This window comes from Malaclemys terrapin, chromosome 5, assembly GCF_027887155.1.
Source record: "Malaclemys terrapin pileata isolate rMalTer1 chromosome 5, rMalTer1.hap1, whole genome shotgun sequence".
NCBI lineage: Eukaryota > Metazoa > Chordata > Testudines > Emydidae > Malaclemys > Malaclemys terrapin.
In genome coordinates this window covers 76,842,245-76,867,203 of record NC_071509.1, presented here as the reverse complement: position 1 = coordinate 76,867,203, position 24,959 = coordinate 76,842,245, and the positions used below count along the sequence as shown (strand labels likewise).

The window sequence follows — 24,959 nt, the reverse complement described above, 5'->3', positions numbered from 1 at the left end:
CAACACTGGAAAATATTTCTGCAGCAGCAGACAAAAATGGTATTAAATGCAGAACAGCAGAGATTAAATATCTGATATAACAGCAAGGAGAAGAGTGTATTAAACCTAAAAATTATTGAATTATATAGGATACTAGTACAGCAATAAATTAGTAAGCCTTTAGTAAGAAGACATCTGAGCTGTTGTCCGGCACACAATAAAACAGCCTAGGAGAACTGTCCCCCCGCATCCCCACAAAGATACATAGGTACAAACCAGTATATGTAATATAAATATCTAGAGTTATATCTATACTGCAGTCCGCAGATGTGACTGCAGCATATGTAGACATACCCAGCACAGTCTTGATCTAGCTAGATCAAAGCTAGCTTGAGTAACAATAGCCATGAAGCTATAGCAGCATAGGCAGCAGCCACTGAATTACATACCCATGGGTCCTGGATGAGCAGAGCTACCCTATCCAGCCACCAGTCTGCGATAACACCTCCTGAATGCAGCATAAGCATGCCCTAAGTTTCACTGTGCGTAACAAAATGCTGAAAGACCCATCATAGTACAGCAATCACCACCACTCTCCAAACTTCTCTAAAACTATTAGCATACAAAACTTAAACACACTCAACATTATATTAATTATCTTAATCATCCCATTTTATTGTATTGCATTGATATTGTCAGGAAGACACCATGTGTCACTTCGCCCTATATTCCTGTAAGTTTGATACAGACCTCTTATCTTATGGTGTTAAAATAATATACACATTAGTTCACTCATCCCTGAATCCAATGTATTCTGGATTCTCTTCAGTAGAGTTCACAAATACTCAACAGACCTCACAGTACTAGCTTCATTTTTGTTATTTTTGCCATCCACAATCAGGAAACTCCACAGTATTAAAAACGAGATATTAGTGAAGACTCCTTTATCCAGTTTCCTAGGATGGACTTATACACTAAGATAAACAATTTTGAGATCATACCTCCCCAACCCAACCCGCAATGGGCCTAAATCTACAATTTTTGTGCCACATTTCAGATAAGTTAATTATTGGAATAAATTTGCATCTGAACAGTGGAGGAATGGTTTGAGGGGTTTTGTATAACTACAGTGCTTCTCTTGCATCAACATCATTAGAGGCTTTGGTAGTTGTATATAGTACCACATTCAACACTATCAGCTCCCCTATCCTGAGACATCGTTTCATACCATTCTAAACTTAGATCTAACAAAGGTTCCCATTTTCACTGAATTTTTATATTAGCAGAGACCATACTTTTAGGAAGGCTTCGGGTATACAAGATGTATTTCAGGGGTAATAGAGCAAAGCCAATGATTACTTTATAGATTCACATAAAATATGCAGGGTCCTGGCTGAGCATATACAAAAAAAGTGAGGCATCTGGAAAGCTTTACTCTTACTTTTAGTTATGCAAAAAAGTACAAAGGTTTGGAACCAAAACATATCAGCCTGACATTTAATACCAGCCTCGTACCACACATGAAACACTGAATTGGCCAAATTAATTTGGAAAAAGAAATGATTCAGGACTGGCCTTAGACAGGATAGGGATAGAAAATTAGCCAGATTGTCTCTACTTTCAATATGTAACTATCCTTTTTATGGGCTCTCATATCCCTAAATAACTAAAAACACATTAGCTTAATATATTACTCAATAGCTTCTTGGAGGCATCATGTTGACAAGCTCTTCTCAGTCTTGGCAGACAAGCTCTCAATCTTGGTAAGAGTTCAGCTTTTCAGGATTCAAACCCCAACAATTTGCCATTGACAAGCTATGCTCTACGGTTTCAGGTTGAGGACTTCTAGGCCTCAATTCTCCTTCCTACCCCTACCACACTGAAACGTTGATAGACTTTTTAGTTGGATACTAAATTTCTTGGGACAGGAACCATCTGAAGGTTACTCTGCTGCACCCAGAGTTCTTCACAATGGATCCTGCACATTCCTACTCATGGGACAATGGAACATTTCACAGCAGTGCCCATTGCAGTGCTCTTGTGTCCTCTCCTACTCTTTTTCTCACATTTTCTGAGAATTAAGGAGAATGGTGCTCCAGTTGCCCGAGTTCCTTCCTTTGCCTCCTCAGGTCTAAGACTGTAGTTAGGACTCCAGGGAAGAGAAAGGAAAGCAGGGAATGTGAATGTGCAAAGAATTTCAGGTACAGGCAACCATCATTTCTACTTTGTGGTAGTACCCTCTTCACATTCCCAACACATGGGATAGTTTGGGAATAAGTACTGTCATCTGAGAAAGTTGAAACAGAGACCTAATTAAACAGTGACTGAAGAACCACTCTACCAAACTGAGCAACTGACCTGTATGCTAGGTCTATTGCATAGTGTTCAGTAAAAGTGCAGAGTTCCACAGAGCTGCTCTATAAATTTCTACAGTGGGAATATATCTAAGGCACAAGGCCATCTTTGGCACTGTGAAATGTTATCTAATCCCTAATGGGAGAGTAGAGGCTAGCTATCGTCAATATATGTTTTCTTTAGGCGAGAGGAAACACATCTAAAATAGACTGATAGTCTGCTTCTGTTCTCAAGCAGAACCTCAGACATTTGGAGTTGTGCCTGGATGTGAACAGATTTCCAGATAACCCGAGGCAAAGCTCTCATCTATCAATGATGTCTTTAGAGACCATTCATGCAGCGCTCTTCTGACACTACCCAGCTGATCTACTACCTTGTCTTCTTTGCCAGCTATGGAGTAAATGTAATGAATGCATCAGTCCCATAATCCCACAGCTTCCCTGCACAGTTGGGCGGAATAAGCTTCTCTTTGCTCACATTGTACATCACTGATGTGTTGTCCAGAACAACTTGAAGTAGCTTGTCTTGCAAGTGAGGAGGAAAGACTTTAGCATCCAGCTAATTGCTTTCAATTCTAGTACACTGTGCGTATGTAGCTTCTTTTCCAAATGGTTCCAATTATCATGAATTGTTAGGTTGCTGAAATGGGATTCTCCATCCCATATTGGGTTGCTGACGAAGCTATGGAGTTTAAAGTTACTCCTTTCAGGATGTTCTAACACTCTTTCTACCGTGAAAGAGATAGGAGAGCTTCTCTTGGGAGAGTCAATTTCAACTTGGCAGATATTGTGCTAGTCAATATTGCAGAGCTCTCATCTTGAGCTGTGCATTGAGGTTACTTATGTAGCTGAGGCTATTAGGTCTGAGGAAGAACACTGCTGTCTAGTTGGAGTTCTCTTGACATCTAATTATTGCTGACTGAATTTTCAGGAAGGGTTCATGTGAGGAAGGCTCTTCCTGCTTGAAAATCCAGAATCACCCAGTGAAGGAGAATTTGTGTGCTTTCCCCCCCCAATTTATTCTCAGTCAGGTTCTCAAAAAGGCAACACGTGTGAGTCATATTCCTGGACAGACTTCTAAATAGGGGTATACAGGGTGTCACAGTTACAGGGAAAGATGCACTTTAGACCGCCTTTAATCCTCTTGAGTACATCCTGCAGGTAGGAGGCCTGGCTTCCTTTACCTCCCCCTCTCCCCCCATGGGAAAACCCATGCAGTTCAAGCACTCAGGCTGGGTCTCCCCCTTTAACAATCATGGTAACTCAACAGGACCAACTATGTTTGGCACCTATAAGCCCTTTTCCTCTGGGAGCCTGTGACAACTGATTAAAGTGACTCAAAAGCAATCTTCAAAACTAATTATTCATTCACCTAGAGGTACATAACACCTAAAGCAAAAGATTGAAACTAAAAATCCCATAGACATAGGTTTTACCTATGTTGTCATGTTTCCTTGCAAGTTTTTATACACACCCTTTCAGCCAGTTACCTCCAATTCTGAGTTGGGGGAGAGACCCTGACTACTGAAGTTTCTGTGACTTTCTAAGGCCATGTCTACACTACCACTTATGTCGGCAAAACTTGTCGCTCGGGGGTGTGAAAAAATAACTCACCCCGAGCGACATAAGTTTCACCTGCATAAGTGGTAGTGTGCACAACACAATGTTGGTGGGAGAGCTTCTTCCACCGACATAACTACCGCCCCTTGTTGAAGTGTTTTTATTATGTTGATGGGAGAGTTCTCTCCCACCAGCATAAAGCAGCTACAGAAGCGATCTTACAGCAGTACTGCTGCGACACTGTAAGCTCACTAGTGTAGACATGGCCTTGGTCTCTCTGTCAGGGTCTCCCTCCAGGCAGCTTCTGAAGATCCACTCATTTCTTCCCTATGCCAATATATTGAAGGCAGTTTTCCAGGCTTTTATTTTTTATTTTTTTATTGGGGGGGGGGGGGGGGGGCGGGGGGGAGTGAGCTTCCCTTCAGAGATTCATGTCTCATGCACCCCTCTCCCCATTTCCCTCCAAAAAAAATATTTTTTGCAGGGAGCCAGAGATGCGTGCCAAGGAGAGCCATACTGAAGGTGGGCAGGTGCTCACCATGTGGTAGTTGAGGAGGCCTTCTGTTCCCTGTAGTTGGTCAGGCAAATTCAGCGGCCAGGACCCAGCTTCCTGTCTGTCTCACTCCCCACTGTGGAGGGGAAACAAACAGAGTAGTGCTGAAGGGCTGGGGTCAGGAGAGGAGCAGAAGGCTGCACCCCATGAGTACTGGTTCCCCTTCTAGACACAGCTCCCATCCTGACCCTTCAGCACAATCCCATCCACCTCCCCAGCGCAGGCTCTGTCCAGCAAGGAAAGTAGGCAACATGGTGTGTCCTGAGGCCACACTCAGGAGGGGGCTCTGTCTAGCAGGAGAGTCAGTTCTCTCAGGGTACAACCTTCAACTACTTGCTCAGAGTACCCACCGGCCTCCTGCAGCTACCCAGTGAGGACGCAATACGGGCAGGGAGCCTAGCCCCAGCAGCCAAGACACCCTGTTTAGAGCTCCCTCCTTCAGCTCAGGCCTATAAAGTCATCATGCCACCCTGATAACCTTGGTGAATCACCCATAGGTGTACATACCTCCCAGTTTGAAAACCTCTGCTTTAAGGTACCAGTATTCTCTTTGATCCTAGGCTAAGGCCCGGGAAGAGCGAACCTTGCCAGGCTGACTGGAACGAGACAGGAGCATTCCTCACTTCATAGCGCCCCCACTGTCCCACTAATGAGCCTTGTGTGTCATTATTTCATTTTTCTGTTTGTTTCCCCCACAAAAAACCTCCTTCAATTCAACTCCTGGCAGCCAGGCCGGATAATATCAAACAGGTAAACTGAGGTGTATATATTTATAGGAGATTACACACAACTCCCTTATTCTCCACACCATGTATAGCCTATCATCTTAGATGTGCTGCCACCGCTGATAGACACTTTGTAAATACTGTATATGGGAACAGCAGATACACCAAAGGGAAGGACCCTGTACTGCTAGTGATCTACTCCCAGAAGGAAGCAAAAATACTTGCAATGTGAAGGCCTCATAACAACGTGGTACACACCCTGTAAACAGAGCCCTGAACCAATTTTGGGTGGATAGGGAAGGAATTATGGATGCTTGTGTCAATAGACAGACTATGAACTTTCTGATGAAGGAGCTGAGCTTTCTCAGATCTAAGATGGCTCAGAGTCCTTCATCGGAAGCCAGAAAGCATATGGAATAGAATCCCTTTTGAACATTCTATATAGTTCCTACTTCCAAGAGCGAACTAAATTCTGTCCTTAGCTTTCCGAGGGTCCATGAATAGGAATGGAAGGGATGGTGTAAAACTGTAAGGAATAACTCCTTTGCATTATTTCTAGGATCCAAAGGGGTGGGAGAAGGAGGAGAAGAAAGGAGAAAGAGTATAAACAAATTAAGATTGGTTAGGAGCTTGAGCCTCACATCAAGCCTGAAAAAAGGCCTGATGCAGAAGACAAAGATGTGGTTTGTCTGCCCTTTCGATGGGACTTGACGCTATCTCCTCTCCGCTGCTGTTGAGCAGGAGGTTGCTGGTGCTGGTATCGATCAGGGTGGATAAAAATCAAAGTTTTTTTTAAAAATCATTATTTAAATCGTATTTTTTGATAAAATGCTTTTTGAGGAAAAAAACCTATCTAAAGATAGTTTTAATTAAGATGCATTATAGCTCAAAGATATCTCATCATGGAATAGGGATTATGAATTCTAGTTCTATAGTATGAGAATATATTCATGGAACTCATTTACAAAACTTAAATATTACAATAGTTCATGGATTAGGGACCCAATGTTATGGGGTTCCACAGGCTTCTGTATAGATTATTTAGGTTTATCTTTCTATCTACCCAATGGGACCCAGTGCTCAGTCTAGAAGATACCAGACTGCTTAGTTTTGCAGTTCACAAACTGTGGATGTGTGCCTCCAGAGGTAATATGCTTGTTAACAGCAAAAATGTTTTTAAATAAATAAATATATAGAAGTGAGAAATAACAACCCTATTGTCCCTCGGCAAATTTGTGTTCACAGAGTCAATCCCTTACCTCGTTCTAAAAGTGCAAAAGTTTCAAAAAGTTCAATAAATAGAAGATTGATGGGGGTGGAATAGATCTGGACAGGGAGAAGAAGCCTAGAGATAAATGTGAGAAGTGAGGGACATACGCTTGTTTTGTTAAAATATTGTATGTTTGCTGTTGAAGAAAAAAATCCAGAATACTTAATGTTGTTGTTTTAGTTAAATAAAACAATTTAAATGTCTGTCTGGTGAGGTTCTCCTCCTAATGCAGCATGGCAAGAAAATCCTCCAAATATTAATGATTAACCTGTTGAATTGGAGATATTTATGAAGTCACTGGGAGGTGAACTATCTGCTTCAATTTCCTTTGGTAAATGAAATAACCAATCATTCATTTTCTGATATAGCTGTAAAACTGATCTGAAAAGTGTATAAAATAAATCACTGTTTAAAAAATGTATAGTGTGTACCTTCTAAAAATGAAACCTACATCTCTGAGTTATGAAGAATATGTATTAAGGTTATAACAACCAACAAGAATGCACATTTATGTATAAATCCATGATTAAATCGAATCTTCCTGACTAGTGACTGATGCAGTTGCATCAAGATGAAGAGGCACAAAGGCAATGCTGTGTATGGTATCTAAAGACAGGAGCTTCAAACCTCTTTTCTGGGGACTGATAAACCCCTAGCAACCCAGGTGTTCATCTAATAAGGCTCATCTTTTCTAGGATTTCATCAGTCCTTACAATGAACAAACCATCACTTTTGAATAGAAGATCCTCCACACATATTCTGGTTTCAGGTGGAAGACCAGAGGATGCATGTCTTCTCTACATGATGGCTGGAACTTCTGCAACATCTGACAAATCAAATGAGGGTCTCACAGTGTTATGCACTCTACTCCATGTACAGGCCCTGCAGACTTCTGTCTACCACCCTCAGATCGATAGTCTTGTGGAAAGGTTCAACAGGACCCTCAAGGCCATGATAAGGAAAGTGGTAAGTTGGGATGGGAAAGACTGGGACACACTACTGTCTTACCTCATGTTTGCCATCTGGGAGGTTCCTCAGGCCTCCACCGGGTTTTCTCCCTTCAAGCTATTATACAGGTGCCACCCCGTGACATATTAGAAATAGAAAGGAGATCTGGGAGAAGAATCCAACGCGGGGAGAAACATAATCGAACACATGCTACAGATGAGAGATCGGATAGCCCGAGTCACCCCCATCGTATGGGAGCACTTGGAGAAAGCACAGGAGGCCCAACGAGCCCACTACAACCACCAAGCAAAGGTTCAGTGGTTCCAACCTGGAAACCGGGTGATGGTATTGGTACCCGCGGCGAAGAGTAAGCTCTTGGCCCCGTGGCAAGGGCCGTACGAAGTGGTCGAACTACAAGGCGCAACAGCTGGGACACCGGAAACAAGAGCAAAGGACACAAGAATCCCTACCCAACAGGGCAGACGGCCCTTCCGGGCCCTGGAGGTCTAAAGGAAGAGACCCTGCCAGAGGGGAGAGACTGAACCGGGTGTCTGGTCTATTGCCATGCCGCCCGGAGGGGCTACCAGAAACTGAGAGGCTCCCCTCCCTACCCGCTCCCCATCAGGAAGGCCAGGAGGAACCGTGCTCTGACAGGGTGTGGACAGTAAACCCAAGGGCCTGGGGGAAAATTCTGAGGGAAAAGAGGAATACCCCAGCCCGCTGCTAAACGGAAGTGTGGGACCCACTGAGTTGGAGAGGAAGCTTTGTCACAGTTGTTTTACAGGATTATTAACACCAGCACCATGTAAAGGTGGGAGCTGGGGCACTTAGTCCCAGGTCCCAATGTCACTCTGCTTTAAGGACTCCCTTCACTTATACCTTAATTCTCTCCAGCACTGCTGATTTGGTGTACAGTGCAGCAGAGGCAGCAATGCAATGGGACGTCTTTTCAAGCACTCATGTTCAAAGCATGCAGCCATGGAATATTTAAGAACAGTGATAGCTGGGACAAGTAATCTGTCAAATATAGCCTATGAACAAGATTTCAGTTAATTCCAGCTACATATAAAGTCTGAACAGTCTGTTACTCTGTTAAGATCTTCATCTCAAAAGACTAACACAGATGTTAAATGACAGTTTTTCAACAGTTTTAACTCAAATTAATTAACGGATTTAAGTTTGGAAAATTCACTCTGAACCCCCTAGTGCAGTAAGTCTGGGGATGATTCACTATATTTTTCATAAATAAAGCAAAGAAATTCCATCACTGCTAAGTACAAAACATAATTCATATAACTATGGAATTGTGACCAATGCCTTCGTAATACTTCTCAGGAAAATGATCAAGCCACCTTTTATATATTAAGTCTATAAAGTACATGTACCTAGTCATTTTATATTTGTTTAAGCCAAACATTCAACATCACATTAATGGATAAATTCTGTACCCTGATTTAATAAGAAGACTATTCATATATTTAACCTACGTCTCAATACTCTTTATGAGCACAAAGAACTTAAGAGGATCTATGAAACTATTCCAAAATTTAAGTCCATTTGACACATTGTATCCAATGTCTGCTAATCCTATTGTCCTAGAGTGGAAAGTTTTTTGTTTCGTTCTTTTAAAAAATAGGAAGTCTATGTACATTTCTTCAAGTGACTTTTTCCTCTTCTCAGGATTTGGTTAAATGTACTTTCATGGAGGATTACACCACCAGTTTTGTAAGGCATCTTTGACCAAAGTCTATTTAAGTCATCTTAGAGTATATGACTACACTACAAGCATTACACCGCTGTACTGTAGACATTTGCTACACCAATAGAATGGGTTTTTCTGTCACTGTAGTAAATCCACCTTCTTGAGAGGCTGTAGCAAGGGCTACAAAAGAATTCTTCCATCAAGCTAGCAGGGCTTAGGGTAGCCTGACAACTCTTAAGGGTATGAAGTTTTCACACCACTGAGCTATGGAGCTAGGTCAATCTAAGTTTTATGTATAGGAGGCCTTAGTCATTAGAGGCCCTCTGACTTCCCAGTGAGAAAAGAAATATATATTTGGATTTCTCTTTACCTTTGAGTTTCTCTTTACCTCCAAAGGTAAAGAGAAACTCCCTTCTCTTACTAGTGTTATTTTGAAAGATAGCTTACTCTACTTTGTTTGAATAAAGCAACCGTAAATATAATTATATAAGCTGTCAGCTATATGCCTCCTGTTAATTCTAGTACTGTAATGTATGGCAGCTATAAGATACAATTGATAATCTTGATGCTTAGAAGATCAGCCCTTATTACCTGTCAGCTGCATCAAGTTATACTTTTGTTTAAACAAACAGCTTACAGTCAGTGCTGAAGTGGAAGCTGAAACTTACTATCAATTGATCCTGTAATTTAATTAAATTTAAATCAAAAGAAAAAATTGCCGATCAATTCAGCATTTTCATTTGAACATGAATTTTATATAATTCAACATTTCATTATAGATGAGCATCTGAGGATTTCACTTCCCAGTTTGAGCCCAGTACGAGAATTCTTGTTCATTTCCTTTGTAAGTCAAGGCTTAGTGCTGGTAAGAATTGCAGAGATGCTTTGTAATGACTCCACTATAACTATATCCAAGAATGTGAAATCTGTATATGTAGATCAGCGGTCTCCAACCTTTTTACACCCAAGATCACTTTTTGAATTTAAGGGCAACCCAAGATCTATTCTGCCCCTTCCCCAAGGTCCCATCCCGCTCACTCCATCCCCCATCTCTCCGTCACTCGCTCTCCCCTACTCTCACTCACTTTCACCAGGCTGGGGCTCGGGAGGGGATGCGGGCTCTGGGCTGGGGCCGAGGGGTTCACAGAGTGGGAGGGGGCTCCTGGCTGAGCCTGGGGCAGGAGGTTGGGGTGCAGGAGGGGATGAGGGGTGCAAGCTCTCGGAGGGAGTTTAGGTGCAGGAAGGGGTTCTGGGCTGGGGCAGAGTGTTCAGGTGCAGGAGTGGGTACAGTGTGCTGGCTCTGGGAGGGGGGTCAGGGCTGGGATGCAGGAGGTGGTTTGGGGTGCAGGAGGGGATATAGGATGCTGGCTCCAGGAGGGGGCTCAGGGCTGGGGTGCAGCCTCCGCAGGGAAGCACTTACCTTTGGCAGTTCCTGGTCGGTGGCACAGCATGGCTGCTACTAAGGCAGGCTCCCTGCCTACCCTGGCCCCACACCGCTCCCAGAAGGGGCCAACGCGCCCCTCGGGTGGTGGGGGACAGGGGAAACATGTCTCAACGAACTTCCCCTCTCTGCAAGCACCGCCCTCGCAGCTCCCATTTGCCACAGCTCCCCATTCCCGGCCAATGGGAGCAGTGCTTGCAGGCAGGAGCAGCATGTGGAGGGAGACCCTCCCTGCCCACCCCCCGCCCTGGGGGTGCATTGGCTGCTTCCGGGAGCAGCGTGGGGTCAGGGCAAGCACGGAGGATACCTTAGCAGCAGCCCCACTACACTACCGGAGATCGCAATCAACTGGAAGATCCTCTAGGATCGACCAGTTGATCGCGATTTACGGGTTGGTGACCACTGATGTAGATATTATTCTGATGCTTTATCCCTTCCTAAAGCAAAACAGCTCGTGGGATGAAAACCCTGCTTGTATAGAGATACTAACATGGCTCTGCTCTCATATAAGGTACTCATTTGGTTTCACACCCTTGCCAAACTTGTGGTGGACTATATTATAGTGAGTAACACATCCTTAATGTTTCAAAGTTGCTCATGGGTCTTCAGTGCTAAATAGTGTAGTAAATGGTAAATTTAACCACAACAGGCAAGTAAGTACCGGCTTACAAAATAACACTCAAAAGGTACATCAGCAATATTACAGAACCAGTCAGACCCCTGCGATAGCTACAGAGCCTGTCATTGTTTGACTCAATCACTCCATTTGCTTGCTTTTATGGTGTGAAGTCCTAAACACCAAAAAACCCTCCAAAAGGAGAGAACACTAAAGCTAGTCTTCAGTCCTTGATACATCTCAATATACTTCAGTGTGCCTTAGGCAAGCACGCTATCTTATATACACACAAGATGAGCTGGTAACAATAGGACAAGGACAGGGCAACAGGCTTAAAAATTCTTTTTAAATGCTTTTTCCGTGTTTAAGTTTGTGCAGAATTTATATATATTTAATTGGCATGAATTTAGGGGAGTCCAACACAATACACAAAAGGACCTCAATAAAACCCACAGTATTATGGGATCTGCCATACTAGATCCTATTCCAATCCCATCTAGCCCAATATCCCGTCTCTGACAATGGCCAGAATCAGCTGTTTCAAAGGAAGATGCAAAAGCCATACATAGTAGGAAGGTATGGTACAATCTGCCCCAATGAAGATCTCCTCCTAACCCTTAATAGTTTGAAGTTGGTTTAAGCTCTAAAGCATGAAATATTTATTCCTTCCAAGTTACTTTGTTTGCATTAAATATTACAACTCTGAATATCCAATATTCATATGGTCATCCAATCCCTCCAAACCATATAAATTCTTGCCCTCAATGACACACTGCCTTACTGTTCATAGTTGCATTAGGTCCATTAGAAGGCTCTCTAAAGCAATTTGTCACTAATCAGGAAGTATTTGTTAATGTTTTTCTATGCATCAAGTGAAAAATCATTTCCCTTTTTCAGTATTCAATTTGCCACCTTTCAATTTCACCACCCATTCCCTCTTTCTTGTGTTGAGAAAGGGAGAACAGAAGCTCCTGATCTACCATCTCTATATGCTTCATTCTTTTACGTACTTCTATCATGTCCCTTTTTATTTGCCTCTTTTCTAAAATAGACAATCCTGACGAGTGCAATCATTTTCATTGCCCTTTTCTGAACACGGTCTAATTCGGTAGTATTCTTTATGTGATGAGATGAGTATTACTGCACATAGCATTATAGATGAGGGCATATTGTCAATTTATATAATGGCATTAAACTATTTTATAATCCTCTTATTCTTACTTCATATAAAGTAGATTATGGCTAATTACCCAGCCTCATTTTATCAGAAAGATGCCAGTTTTAAATATCTTAATTAGAATTTAGTTCTTATCTTGAAATAGGGAGTAATAATTACAGAACTATTTAATGAGTTTGTATCATTTATGAAACTCAGGAGCAAAGAAAGAAACAATTAGATTCACATCAAGATGTTTCATCTGCAGTACTTAGAACAGAACTGTAATTGCAAGCACACAACAAAATATAAAAATCCATATCAAGTTCTGTTACCCACCAGACAATTCTCATTAATATGAAGTGAGAAGCAGGATGGTCAGCATAATCTTTGAATCCTTTGGGAGCTTAAGAAGAGCCAAATACATTTGGGAGGGCCAAAACTTACTTTTCCAAGGTTTGATAAGCTCTACAAATATTTTAAAATAATTTGTAAAACTTGCAGAATGCATTCAAGTTTTACGAGTCCCACATTTGAAAGAAAGATTTAATTTTAAAAAACCAGGGAAATCTGTATGACACAAATGATGAAGAAAAACACTAACAAATACTTCCTGATTAGTGACAAATTGCTTTAGAGAACCTTCTAATGGACCTAATGCAACTATGAACTGAAAAAAAAAAAAAAATATATATATATATATATATATACACACACACACACACACACATATTTTGGGTTGTGTGAACGTCTCTTAAGATGATCTTATGTAACACACTGAAATGTCTCTGAAAATTCGGAAATAGTAAACAAGCTTGTAATTTATACTGAATGTTAATTATAAATAGTCTATATTTCCTCTAACAAGTCTGTCTATGACTGACTCGTGCAGTGAAAAACCAATAAATAAGTACGGACATACTAGCTCAGACCAACGTCCACCTAGCCCACTTCCATGTCTTCTGACAGTGGCGGGTGCCAGGTGCTTCAGAGGGAATGAACAAAATAGGGCAATTATTGCATGATGTATCTAGTCCCACCTTCTGGAAAACAGAGGCTTAGGCAGGGCCGGTGCAAGGATATTTTGCACCCTAGGTGAAACTTCCACCTTGCACCGCCCCGCGCCCCCGTAACATGTGTTCATTGAGGGGCAAATCCCAACAACCCTTTATAGACCCCAGGGGCGAGCCTGCCCAGGGGCCAGCCGTGGCCAGGGGCTGCTCCCCAGACCAGGTTTCCCCCTCCCCGCCCCCTGAACTCCCCTGGAGGGTGCACAGACCCTCTGTGAGCCCTCCCCACCCTACCCCGGCAGCCCCCGCCCCGAGTCCACTCAGTGGCTTTGCCGGGCTTCAGCCGCTGCAGCAGCTCAGCAGGGAGGAGCTGCCTTCTGGGGGCTCCTGCAGCAGATGCATGTGGGCAGAGGTCCCCGTGCGTCCCCCTGGTTCCTCCCTCACCGCACTCGGGCTCTGCCACTTCTGGGAGTGCGAACCGCCGCTGCTGCTGCCGCCCCTTCCGGAGCAGGCTCAGGGCCCTGCGCCCCAGCGGTGGCTCACATGCCCAGGAGTTGTAGAGCCCAAGCGTAGCGAGGGAGGACCTGGGGGGCGCATGGGGGCCTCTGCCCGCATGCCTCTGCTGCAGCCTGCAGGAGCCCCTGGGGCGGGCGCCAGGCCGCACCCTGGGCAGGAGGGGCAGGGGGTGCAGCTGCTCCCCGCTAGCGGTGCCACCGCCTTTGTGGGGCTCCTGCCCCCCTGCACCGTGCCAGCTCCTCCATGGCTGGGGCTCACTGCCTCCACAAGCCAACGCTCCAGAAGGCGGTTTCTCCCTGCCGAGCCAGGGCACTGCTTTTTGGCGCCCCCAGGGCCATCCTTAGGATTTATGGGGCCCTATGCACGATTATTAAACTGGTGCCCCTATGCCCGATGGCAGCCTGAGCTTGTAGCCCAGCGGAGGCGGGGGCGGAGGGACAAGGCAGAAAGAATAACAAGACGCCCAGCCCGCCTCACGGTGGCGGAGAGTCACAGTTCCCCGCAGAGACCCCGGTACCCTCTCCCTCATGCAGAATGGACATGCAGAAGGTACCTAATTAAAAGCACTAAAATTGGGAATAAAAAAAAAAATGTCAGTCACGGGTTTTTTGATATGCCCTGAAGTTTGTCAGACATTTACTTGCAAAAACTTTGTAGTAAGGGTGAGTCAGCTGTCTTGCTGAATACGACATTAAATATTATGGAATACATGATGCAGCTCTTCTCTGTTTTATATTTTCTTAATCAGTATTTCTGAGCTGATTTTATATTTTAAATGTACTCTTAAGCCTTCATAAAGTAATCATTCCAGATTACTACATATTTAACTCACTGAAACACACATTATTTTAAATTAATTAGTCACAGAGGTTTAGTGTGTTCATAACAATGTTCATTGCTTTTAGAAAAAGGGAACACTAATTTACTGTGTGAGATCTCCATAACAATACACATGTTTATGAAATTTCACCATCTTTAAAAAATATGTTTCCAAAGATTTTAGGCATAACAAAGGATTTTATATCTTACTAAGGTACTGATTTGTTTAAAACTAGTTCATCAGATAGTCAGAAGTAAAGAAAGGGAAACTCTTTGTCCAGCTATCTGGAAGCAAAGGGCTGTTGCTTCCTTGGGGGGGCGGGGGGAGGGGGGGAAGAGGAGAAATGGACGGACAGAAAAGACAGGAAGACTTTGGAAGTAATTTTTTTTACTATAGTAATTAAAATGTGTATTTTAGATAAGGGTGGTCTTTTTAAGAATTTATTTAAAAAACCATATGTCTGAAGATCCAAGCATTTAAGGCTAAAGGTGATTGTGCATCTAAAAATCTATGCAAGGATATTTTAGAGATGTGATTTTTATAATCTTCACCAACTCACTAATGAAATATTTTTAAAGCAAATTTTACACTAAGGTCCTGTAGACGACATGTTCTGAGTAAATATTACAGTCATGCACAACTGTTTTTGTCAGTAAATTCAGAAACTGACATACCTGGGGGTTGGCAAATGCCTGTTAAATGTCTTCATTACCCCTTGAATGGCTCTTTAACAGTTTCTGTGTTGTACCAATAGGTCTGGCAGACTGGAGACTTTTTCTCTTTTAACTACTAGATCCCCTTCCCAGGAAGACTCAGAGCCTGCAGGAAGGGTCAGAACAGGGATAGGAAAACCAGAAGGGTGGACACTAAGACCCAGTGGTGCCCCAAATTTTCAGGTGCCCTACCCAGCTGCTTATGCCTGAGGACCGCCCTGGGCGCCCCCAACCACTTGCCGCCCTAGGCCACTGCCTAGTTCGCCTAGTGGTTGCACCGGCCCTGGGCTTAGGGACACCCAGAGAATGGCGTTGCATCCCTGACCATCTTGAGGGACATATCCTCTATGAACTTATCTAATTCTTAGTATAACTGGATTTTAAATTTGGCCTTCACAACGTCTCCTAGCAATGAGTTCCACAGGTTGACTGTACATTGTCTGAGAAAGTACTTCCTTAGGTTTGTTTTAAGCCTATTAATTTTGTTGGGTGAGCCTTGGTTCTTGTGTTATGTGAAAAGGTAAATAACATTTCCTTATTCACTTTCTCCACATCATTCAGGATTTTATATATTTTAATAATATACTTCTATTATATCACCCATAGTCATCTTTTCCAAGACAAAAAGTCAAAGTCTTTTAAATCTCTCCTCATATGGAAGCTGCTCCATACCTTAATTTTTCTTGCCATTCTCTGTACTTTTTCCAATTCTAATATATCTTTTCTGAGATGGGGTGACCAGAACTGTATGCAGTATTCAAGCTGTGGGTGTAGCATACATTTATATAGTGGCATTATACTATTTTCTGACTATCGATTCTTTTCCTAATGGTTCTTTATATTCTTTATATTTATATAGTTCTGTTAGCTCTTTAACTGCCATTGTACATTAAGTGGATGTTTTCAGAGAACTATCCACAATGATGCCAAGATCTCTTTCTTGAGTGCTAACAGCTAATTTAAGACACATCCTTTTGTATGTACAGTTGGAATTGTGTTTTTCCAGTGTGCGTTACTTTGCACTTGTCAACACTGAATTTTATCCGCCATTTTCTTGCCTAGTCACCCACTTTAGTGAGATCTCTTTGTAACTCTTCATAGTCAGCTTTGAACTTAACTATCTTGAATAAATTGGTATGGTCTGCAAACTCTGCCACCTCACTGTTTATCCCTTTTTCCAGACCACTTACCAGTATGTTGAATAGCACAGGTCTCAGTACAGATCCTTGGGGGACTGCTCTATTTACCTCTCTCCATTCTAAAATCGATCATTTATTCCTACCCTTTGTTTCCTGTCTTTTAACCAGTTATTGATCCTGAGAGGACATTCCCTCTTATCCTGTGACTGCTTACACTGCTTAAGAATCTTTGGTAAAGGACCTTGTCAAAGGCCTTCTGAAAGTTCAAGTACACCAAGTCCACTGGATCACCCTTGTCCATGTTTTCTGATCCCCTCAAAGAATTCTAATAGACTGGTGAGGCATAACTTAGATTTACATTTCCCCAATATATTATACTCATCTATGTCTCTGATCATTTTGTTTTTTTACTAGAGTTCAAGCAATCTGACCAGTACTGAAGTTAGTCTTGCCAGCCTATTATTGCCAGGATCACCTCTGGAGCCTTTTTTTTTTTAAACCCACATTACATTAGCTATCCTCCAGTCATCTGGTACAGAGGCTGATTTAAGTGATAGGTTACTGCAATAAGTAGTTCTGCATTTTCATGTGTGTTCCTTCAGAACTCTTGTGTGAATACCGTCTGGTCCTGGTGACTTGTTACTGTTTATCAATTTGTTCCAAAACCACCTTTCCTGACACCACAATCTGTGACAGTTCCTCAGATCTGTCACTAAAAGAGAATGGCTCAGGTATGGGAATCTCCCTCACATCCTCTATAGCAAAGACTGATGCAAAGAATTCATTTCTCTACAACAGCCTTGCCTTTCATGTATGTTCATTTACCACTTTGATCGTCCAGTGGCCCCACTGATTGTTTAGCAGGCTTCCTGATTTTTATATACTTAAAATAGTGATGCTGCTGGTTTATTTCTTTTGCTAGTTGCTCTTCGAAGTCTCTTTTAACCTGCCTAATTATATTTCTACTCTTGACTTGCCAGAGTTTATGTTAGTTTCTCTTTTTCACAGTAGGATTTCACTTCCAATTTTTAAAAGATGTCTTTTTATCTCTAACCACCTCTTTTACTCTATTTCACCATGGTAGCATTTTTTTGGTCCTCTTACTGTTTTTCTTTTTTAATTATTTGGGGTATACATAGTTTGAGCCTCTATTATGGTTTTTTAAAGTTTCCATGCAGTTTGCAGGCATTTCACTGGTGACTATTCCTTTTAATTTCCATTAACTAGCCTCCTTGTTTTTGTGTAGATCTCCTTTTTGAAGTTGAATCCCACTGTGGTGGATTTCTTTGGGTTTTTTCCCCCCCGGGGGGGGGGTCCATTTTATTACATGATGGTTGCTATTACCGAGTAGTTCAGCAATATTCACCTGTTGGACCAGATCCCATGCACCACTTAGAACTAAATCTTAAATAATCAACTAATCATCAAGTGAAAGCCATAAACCCATTGATCATTTTATTTTAAAAAGTGACTTTACCAAAGCTGTAAATATATTAAGTTTAATATATTTAACACAATAACTGAAAAATGTTGGAAAGGTAGTTTTCATAATATACTTACTTCAAGAGGCAATTCATCTTTTGTTTTAACATGGTAAGATGTGTTATCGTTTCCATTTTGCTGACTATTACTTTCATCAGCAGATCCAATTGAAAGAGAACATGAAGAAGAGGAGACAGAAGATGAACTATCAGAATCCGTATCACTACAGAAGACAAAAACAGAAGTTATAAACATCTATGTCTTTTTGTAAGAAAACTCCTATGCTACAGTAAAATAAAAGACTGTAAGGATTATACTTTAATCTATTATCCTTGGATAACTCAAATAAAAGCACAACACAAGATTAGGCCAGTTACCAGCAATGGAACAAAACCGCCATCTTTCTTAGATTGTAAACTTACTGGGTCTATGAGTGTTTACATAGTCCTGACTAAGGCCCCATTTTACTAGGTTTCCTGAATACCACTATAATAAAAATAATAATTGTAAATAAAATAAGTGTGTGTATGTGTGTGTGTATACACACACACTTATTTTATTTTTACACACACACACACACACACATTTTATGCAAAGATATTGTGGTTACAAAAAATTTAAATTTATGTGGAAGTGTTTTATGTGTCCATCACTATGTCACCTGAGCATATGACAAAATTAAAACTTATTAGTTTAAACTATCTGCTACAGAGTACATAGCCATCGTTCCTGTACAACCAACAAAAACATTAACATGGAGTCTAGCCCAGTCAAGCAAATACTTGCTCCAAAAGATACATTTTGCACCATGCTCTGAAGGTAAATAATTCCTAGCCCTTACAGATAAGGAACAAGTTTCACAGCCAATGACAACCCCTTGAAAATGGTCTCTTTTTACCCTGCAATTATGCATTTAGAGATTTAACAATTTCATCTGTCACAAAGGTACACAGGGCACGAGAAGTCTTTAAGGTAGCCAAGTCCTAAACCATTAGGCTTTACAGGTAAGAAGCAACACCTTGACTTGCACAAAGAAGCAGTCAAAAGGAAGTACCAGTACTTCACACAACAGAGTCAACCTGTGGAACTCATTGCCAGGGGATGTTGTGAAGGCCAAAACTATAACAGGGTTCAGAAAGGACTAAATAAGTTCATGGAGGATAGGTCCATCAATGGCTACTGGTCATGGATGCAACACCATGCTCTGAGTGTCCCTGGCCTGTTTGCCAGAAGCTGGGAGTGGATGATAGGGGATAGAACACTTGATGATTGCCTATTCTGTTCATTTCCCCTGAAGAACTTGGCATTGGCCACTGTCAGAAAACAGGATACTGGGCTAGATGGACCATTGTTCTGACCCAGTATGGAAGTTCTTATGTTCTTGTTCCACTGAGCAGACAGGCTCCCAGGTTCTGTATTAAAGTTTCTGAGCCATCTTCAAAGATTGCTGCAGTGAATTCAGGGTTCTTAGTCCGGCAGGTTGGAAAGGTATGTCTGAACATGACAAGGTCTGCTACTAGGGAGAGCAATTAACTGTAATCAGCAATTGTCCAAATTACTTCTCCCCCCAACTTCAGCTTCAGCCAACTCTCTCAAAGCGCAGTTTCATTGCATTCTCAAAATCTATCTTCTAGATCTGATAGAAGAGACAGAGCAAAAGTATCAACAGCAAACTATGGTACTACATCTTAGGACTCTTTGCAATTTCCCAAACATATACTAAAAGGAGAGTAACAAAATGGAATCTCTAGGAAGCTATTATAAAGCCATAAAGGAGGATTAGCAATATCAATCCTCCAAGTTTCTTCAAAAAGGAAAGAAAAAAGCCACTGCAGAACCAAACTAATTCAGACATATCAGCAACACCTCAGTCAAGAGTAACGAAAGCTTTTGATCACACTCATATCTGGTTGTGCAGAAAGGCCTAATCAACTAAGGCCCACATCTAATAAATAGATCAACCTATCTTCATCAGTGAAGGTCATGAAAAAATTCACACCCTGCACAATGTAGTTAGGTCCACCTAACACCCACTATAGACACAGCTAGGTCAACAAAAGAATTCTTCCATGGACCTAGCTACCGCCTCTTCGGGGAGTCAATTTACCATAGGGATGGAAAAATCCCTTCCATCACTGAGTAGGCGTCTACACTTCAGCACCATAGCTGCATCACTGCTGCTGTAGCACATGTATAGGCTGACCAAACTTCCCATTTTTAAAGGGACAGTCACATATTTAAGCCCTCCTGCAGGTGTCCCGACTTTTTCTTACGAACGGGCAAATTGTCCATATTTTCTGTCTCTCCTCCCCTCAATAATGGTGGGTCCTGCTGCTGGCCACATCCCTGCTTGCCAGCCAGCCGCCAACTCACCAGCGATGGGAGGTGGTGGTGGGGGGGGGTTGTTTCCAGTGGCAGATGATGGGTGTGCAAGGCTGGTGGCAGGGCAAAGCTGCAGCACGCAGGGGCGGACACTCCCCCTGCTGATCCATGAGTGCAGTCCCCGCCGTGTGCCAGCTCTCGGCCAGCAGAGCCTCGCCCCCATCCTGTTTCAGGCCAGCACTGGCTGCGTGCTGTGAGCTGCGGTGGCTGGTGAATGCAGGCAGGCACTAGGTGGCGGACAGTAACATGTCGCCTCTGCTGCCCACCCATCGGTCCATTACATGCTGCCCCTCTTGCTGTCCTCTCCCTTCTTTACCCCTTCACACACCCCTCCCAGCCCCACTGCTTCTCCATATCCTCCCCGGCGGGGTGTGTCCTGCTCCCAGAGCTGTGCAGAGAACCAGCCCCTGGTCGGAGCACTCAGCTCACTAACAGCCTTGCCAGCAAGCTTCTTCCTTCCCCTCTGCAGCTGGCTGGGCTGGCACGGCAGGAAAGCCCAAGACCCTCCAGGTCAGGGCACTGGCCAGGAGGAGCCAAGCCCTGCATGTGCTAAAATCCCATACAGCACTGGCACAGGGTAGACTCTCTGCGCCTCAGCTAAGCTCTGGAGTGGTGGTGGGGGGGAGGAAGCAATTTCCAGCCTGTTTGCACCCCGATCCTGCAGATTCCACAGCAGCCTCTTCACCTGTCCCCCTCCCTGTGTCCTGCCCCCAGGGAACGTGGGGCTGCTTCATCCCATAGGCACCCTCGCCTGCTGAGCCACCTCTCTGGCTGGGTTTGCTAAAGTCCCTGCAGTCAAGTTCCTCGGGCCCCAGTGCACAATGCATCCCTCCTGCTTAACCTCTTCCTGCATGAGCTGTAGCCAGAGACGACTGGGTTATGTCGGTGGTCAGCCTGGAGGTGTTAGCTGCCTTTTGACACTGTGCAGGTAGGAAAGGACAGGAGCTGCTTCCAGCCACATGGGTGGGGGCGGAAGAGATGAGCTTTGCAAAGACAGGGGCCAGATCATCCCTTCCCCTCCTCCTCCTGCCCTGTGGCTGGAAGCAGCTCCCATCCCTTCCCTCCCGCACAGTGCCGAAAGGGTGCTGCTGGCCACATTCTAGTGGGAACCCTGGCAGAAATCAGGGGAAGGGAGCATCTAACCACACACACACACACACAGCCTCAGGAAGATGTGGTGCCAGGTACCAGGTGAGGAGCCTAGTCCCAGAGGCCCAGCCAGGCGTGGAGGATGGAGAGCGCAGGGCAGGGAGGGTCGGGTCAGGTCGGTCACTCCCCCCGCACCCCGACATCTGTGTAAGAGAGCTGTACCAAAGTGTGTGTGTGTGTGTGTGTGTGTCACCCCTCCCTGTGTGAACCTTAAAGATAAGAAGGTAAATAAAAAGAATTCAAATATGTAGTATTTCTTTTTAACAGGGGGCTCAGTCAACTTGACATTAATTTGAACATTTATACTGCATAGTTCTGATTGATTGCCACTGAAGTCACTTGAATACGAGTAATTTTACCAGTTGTCCCATATTCAGCATAGGGAAATATGGTCACCCTACACATGTAAACATAACCAAACGATACTGAAGTTCTTTATGCCATACCCAATACTTGACACCAGAGACAGAAGCTTGGAAGTCAGAGGAATCCAGATGAAGCCACACCTGCAATGCATGGGCCTTCTCTGTCTCCCTTGCCCCACCTCACCCACAAGGATACATTCAAGACATACATGTGCTGTCAAGTTTTTTGGTGTCAAGAGACAACTTCTTGAGCAAAACCTGACCCACCACTTGCTTAAGGTATTTTTCTTTTAATAACAGACCCTCAACTTCTGCATTAACCTTTACCAGACATAATTCTATGTAAGTTTTTAGATCACACTCATCACCATGGTATCTGAGCACCTTCCAGTATTGCATTAAGAAACATGATTACACATCTGTCACTGGTCTCTCATCCTCTCCCCAGAGGGAAAAGAATATGTTGAGGAATGTCTTATTTTGGTAGGGTTTTTTTGTTTTTGTTTTTAAATAATATACCTTTTTGAAGAATATACCTGTTCTTATGTTTTTATATTAGAAAAGGCAAGTCAAAGAAATGGGCCTTGCACTTCAAATGGAAAGTGATGAGGTCTGTGATGGTCCTTCATTTGGGCGGGAGGAGCTCATTCCAGTGTCTTGGACCATCCCCCGAGAATCATTTCTGTGAGGGACACAGAACTTTTACTCTTGTTGAGAATTCCATTATGCAAGAGGAGAAGGTAACTGTTGACCACAGTCTTTGTCTCGGGCTTTTAGGTGGTTTTTTAGAGATCTTGGACCCATAAAATGCTCTAAAGATAAGGACTGAGACCTTGACTCAAAATTATATGGGAAGTAAGTGCAGAGAGCAGAGAGCTATGATGAGGTCAGCTATGATGCTGAGGATATGCATTGCAGTGTTTTGTTCTAGATAATGTTTCCTAAGTGCCAAAGGCTTCATGCCCAGTATATTGCATTGCTGCAGTCCAGCCAAGAGGTGACAAAGGCATGAACAACTGAGGCCAAGTCTTCGTATGCCAGGATGGGATGGAGAGATAGAAATATTACTCATGACTGTATCCAAGTGTGCATCTTGTAGTTAGTAAGTTGCAGCTCCTCAAGCATGCTCAGGACCCTAGCATACAAAATCAACAGGACAGCATATTTATCTCCTGATAGTGAATCTATAGTCAAGTCAGTCTGATCTGACTTAGCCACAAAGTATATGGAAGATTCTGCTCACCAACTGTACTACACTTCTGCTCACATCTGTACTTACAAAGCGAGTCTGTTCTCACTTACCTTTCATACCACAAAGAACAGTTCTGCAAACCTGGACTAGATACATTTCTACCCTTCACTATAGCTTCAGCATAGTTATGTAAGTTAGAAGTCCCCTAAATCAACTCTTTCAAATTTGTGCACCATGATCCACCAATACTAGTGCAAAAGAAACTAGTACAGTGGTTGAGGGCCCATTGTTAAAATTATGACTCCCATCCACGCACCCACCCCACAAAAAGTAGAGATTAGGATTTGGCTTAAAAAAACAGTTGATACCAATAACCTTGATAGTTAACAATCTGCCTTGAATTGTACGTTGATTGAATTTTCACATTTTCAGCAAGTAATGCTTAGTTCTCCTCCCTTTCCACAGGGAAGGCAACACCTGTGAGGAGGACAAGGCACAAGAGCACATCCAGAGGGCTGCTGGGGGAGAAAGCCAGTATAACCATAATCACTGAAATACACATCAATGGGGCAATGATATTTTCCTAATGGTGGAGACTGGCAGGCCCAGGGCTCTGCTGGTCAGCGCTTCCCCAAGTCGCACAAGGGTGAAACTGACAAGCCCTCCGCTCAGTTTCGCGACTGCTCCTGTCAACTCCGAAACTGACCGGAGATGTGAACGCCACCAGCGGCCGGCACAGGGGACGAGGAGCAGGGAGCACAGGGGACGAGAATGGGCTACGCACCTCTCCGAGTCGGCACTGCTCTCCCCGGGCTGCTCCTCCTGCAGGCCCTGAGCGCCGGGGGCTCCTCCAGCCGCAGGCACCGAGGCCTGGCCCGGCTCCTCGCTGCCCCCGGGCTCCTCCTGCCCCGGCTGCGGCCCCGCTGTGCTGGGACTCCCCGGAGCCCGCCCGTTATCAAACTTCAGCGTCTCCAGCTGCTCGACCACCTCCATCTCCCCCCGCCCGTCCCCCACTGCAACACCACGCGGCGAACGGCCACGCTGCTCAGCCTCGCCCCCAACACTCCTTCCGGCTTCCTCTACACGTGCGCAGGGGTCTGGACCTACTCTCCCGGCGTCATCAGCGGCACCAGCGCGCATGCGCATCCCGTCCGCGGGCGGGCTCGCATTCCAATTCGCCCGGTCTTATTGTTTTCTGTGTGCGCATGTGCAAAAAAATTAATAATAAAAATAAAGCCTGCGAGTCCGCCAGAAGCTGCTCCCTGAGGAGCGCCAGTTCTTCCTCCCCGCTCCTCCCACTCCCCCGGGCGCTTGTGGTAACCGCAGGCAGGGGCGGAGGAAGCAGTGGAGTCAGGGACAGGAGTGGCAGTGGGGTGGGTGCTCTTTGGAGGAGTGAGGTAAGCTACTGAGACTCACCAAGGAGAGTTTCTATCTGCGCCCCAGTCTGATCTCAGGTGCCCTGGTGGCCATTCTAGCCCCTCCAGCTTCCGCTCTCACTTCCACCCCCAACATATATGTGCAGTTTATAGGAAACGATGTGTAGGAGTAGAAACATAGATCAGCCCCAGCAATATTTCCATTGCAGGGTGCTAGCCCTCACCATCCATCCCACCCCTGTTCCACCGTCCCATCAAACTGTGCTCACTATAGTTAGTAGGAATATATTTTAATTTGTATTATTGTCATATACCTAGGTGCCCCAGTCATGGATCTGAATCCCATTGTGCTAGGTGCTGTACAGACACAGAACAAACAGTTTCTATCCCAAAAGGTAGGGCCCAGTCTTACAAAGCACAGAGCATCTTTCACAACTATGATGCCCAACTGCTTGAATAGGTTACAGAGCCAGGTATAGCCTCTTGAAAAGGAGAAGTATTGGACAAGGTG

General features: G+C 43.9%; 1 protein-coding gene across 2 annotated transcripts in view; it reads right to left on the bottom strand.

Annotated features, from left to right (window-relative positions):
- NAF1 (nuclear assembly factor 1 ribonucleoprotein) overlaps window positions 1-24,169 on the bottom strand; it is a 67,937-nt gene extending 43,768 nt beyond the window's left edge. For both annotated transcript variants that reach the window (XM_054030638.1, XM_054030639.1), the window contains exons 1-2: window positions 23,857-24,169; window positions 18,063-18,207 (exon numbers count right to left, since the gene is read on the bottom strand). In XM_054030638.1, coding sequence (XP_053886613.1) covers window positions 18,063-18,207; window positions 23,857-24,065 — 354 coding nt within the window. In that variant the 5' untranslated portion in view covers window positions 24,066-24,169. The remainder of the gene's footprint in view (window positions 1-18,062; window positions 18,208-23,856) is intronic.
- Window positions 24,170-24,959: the final 790 nt, after the last annotated feature.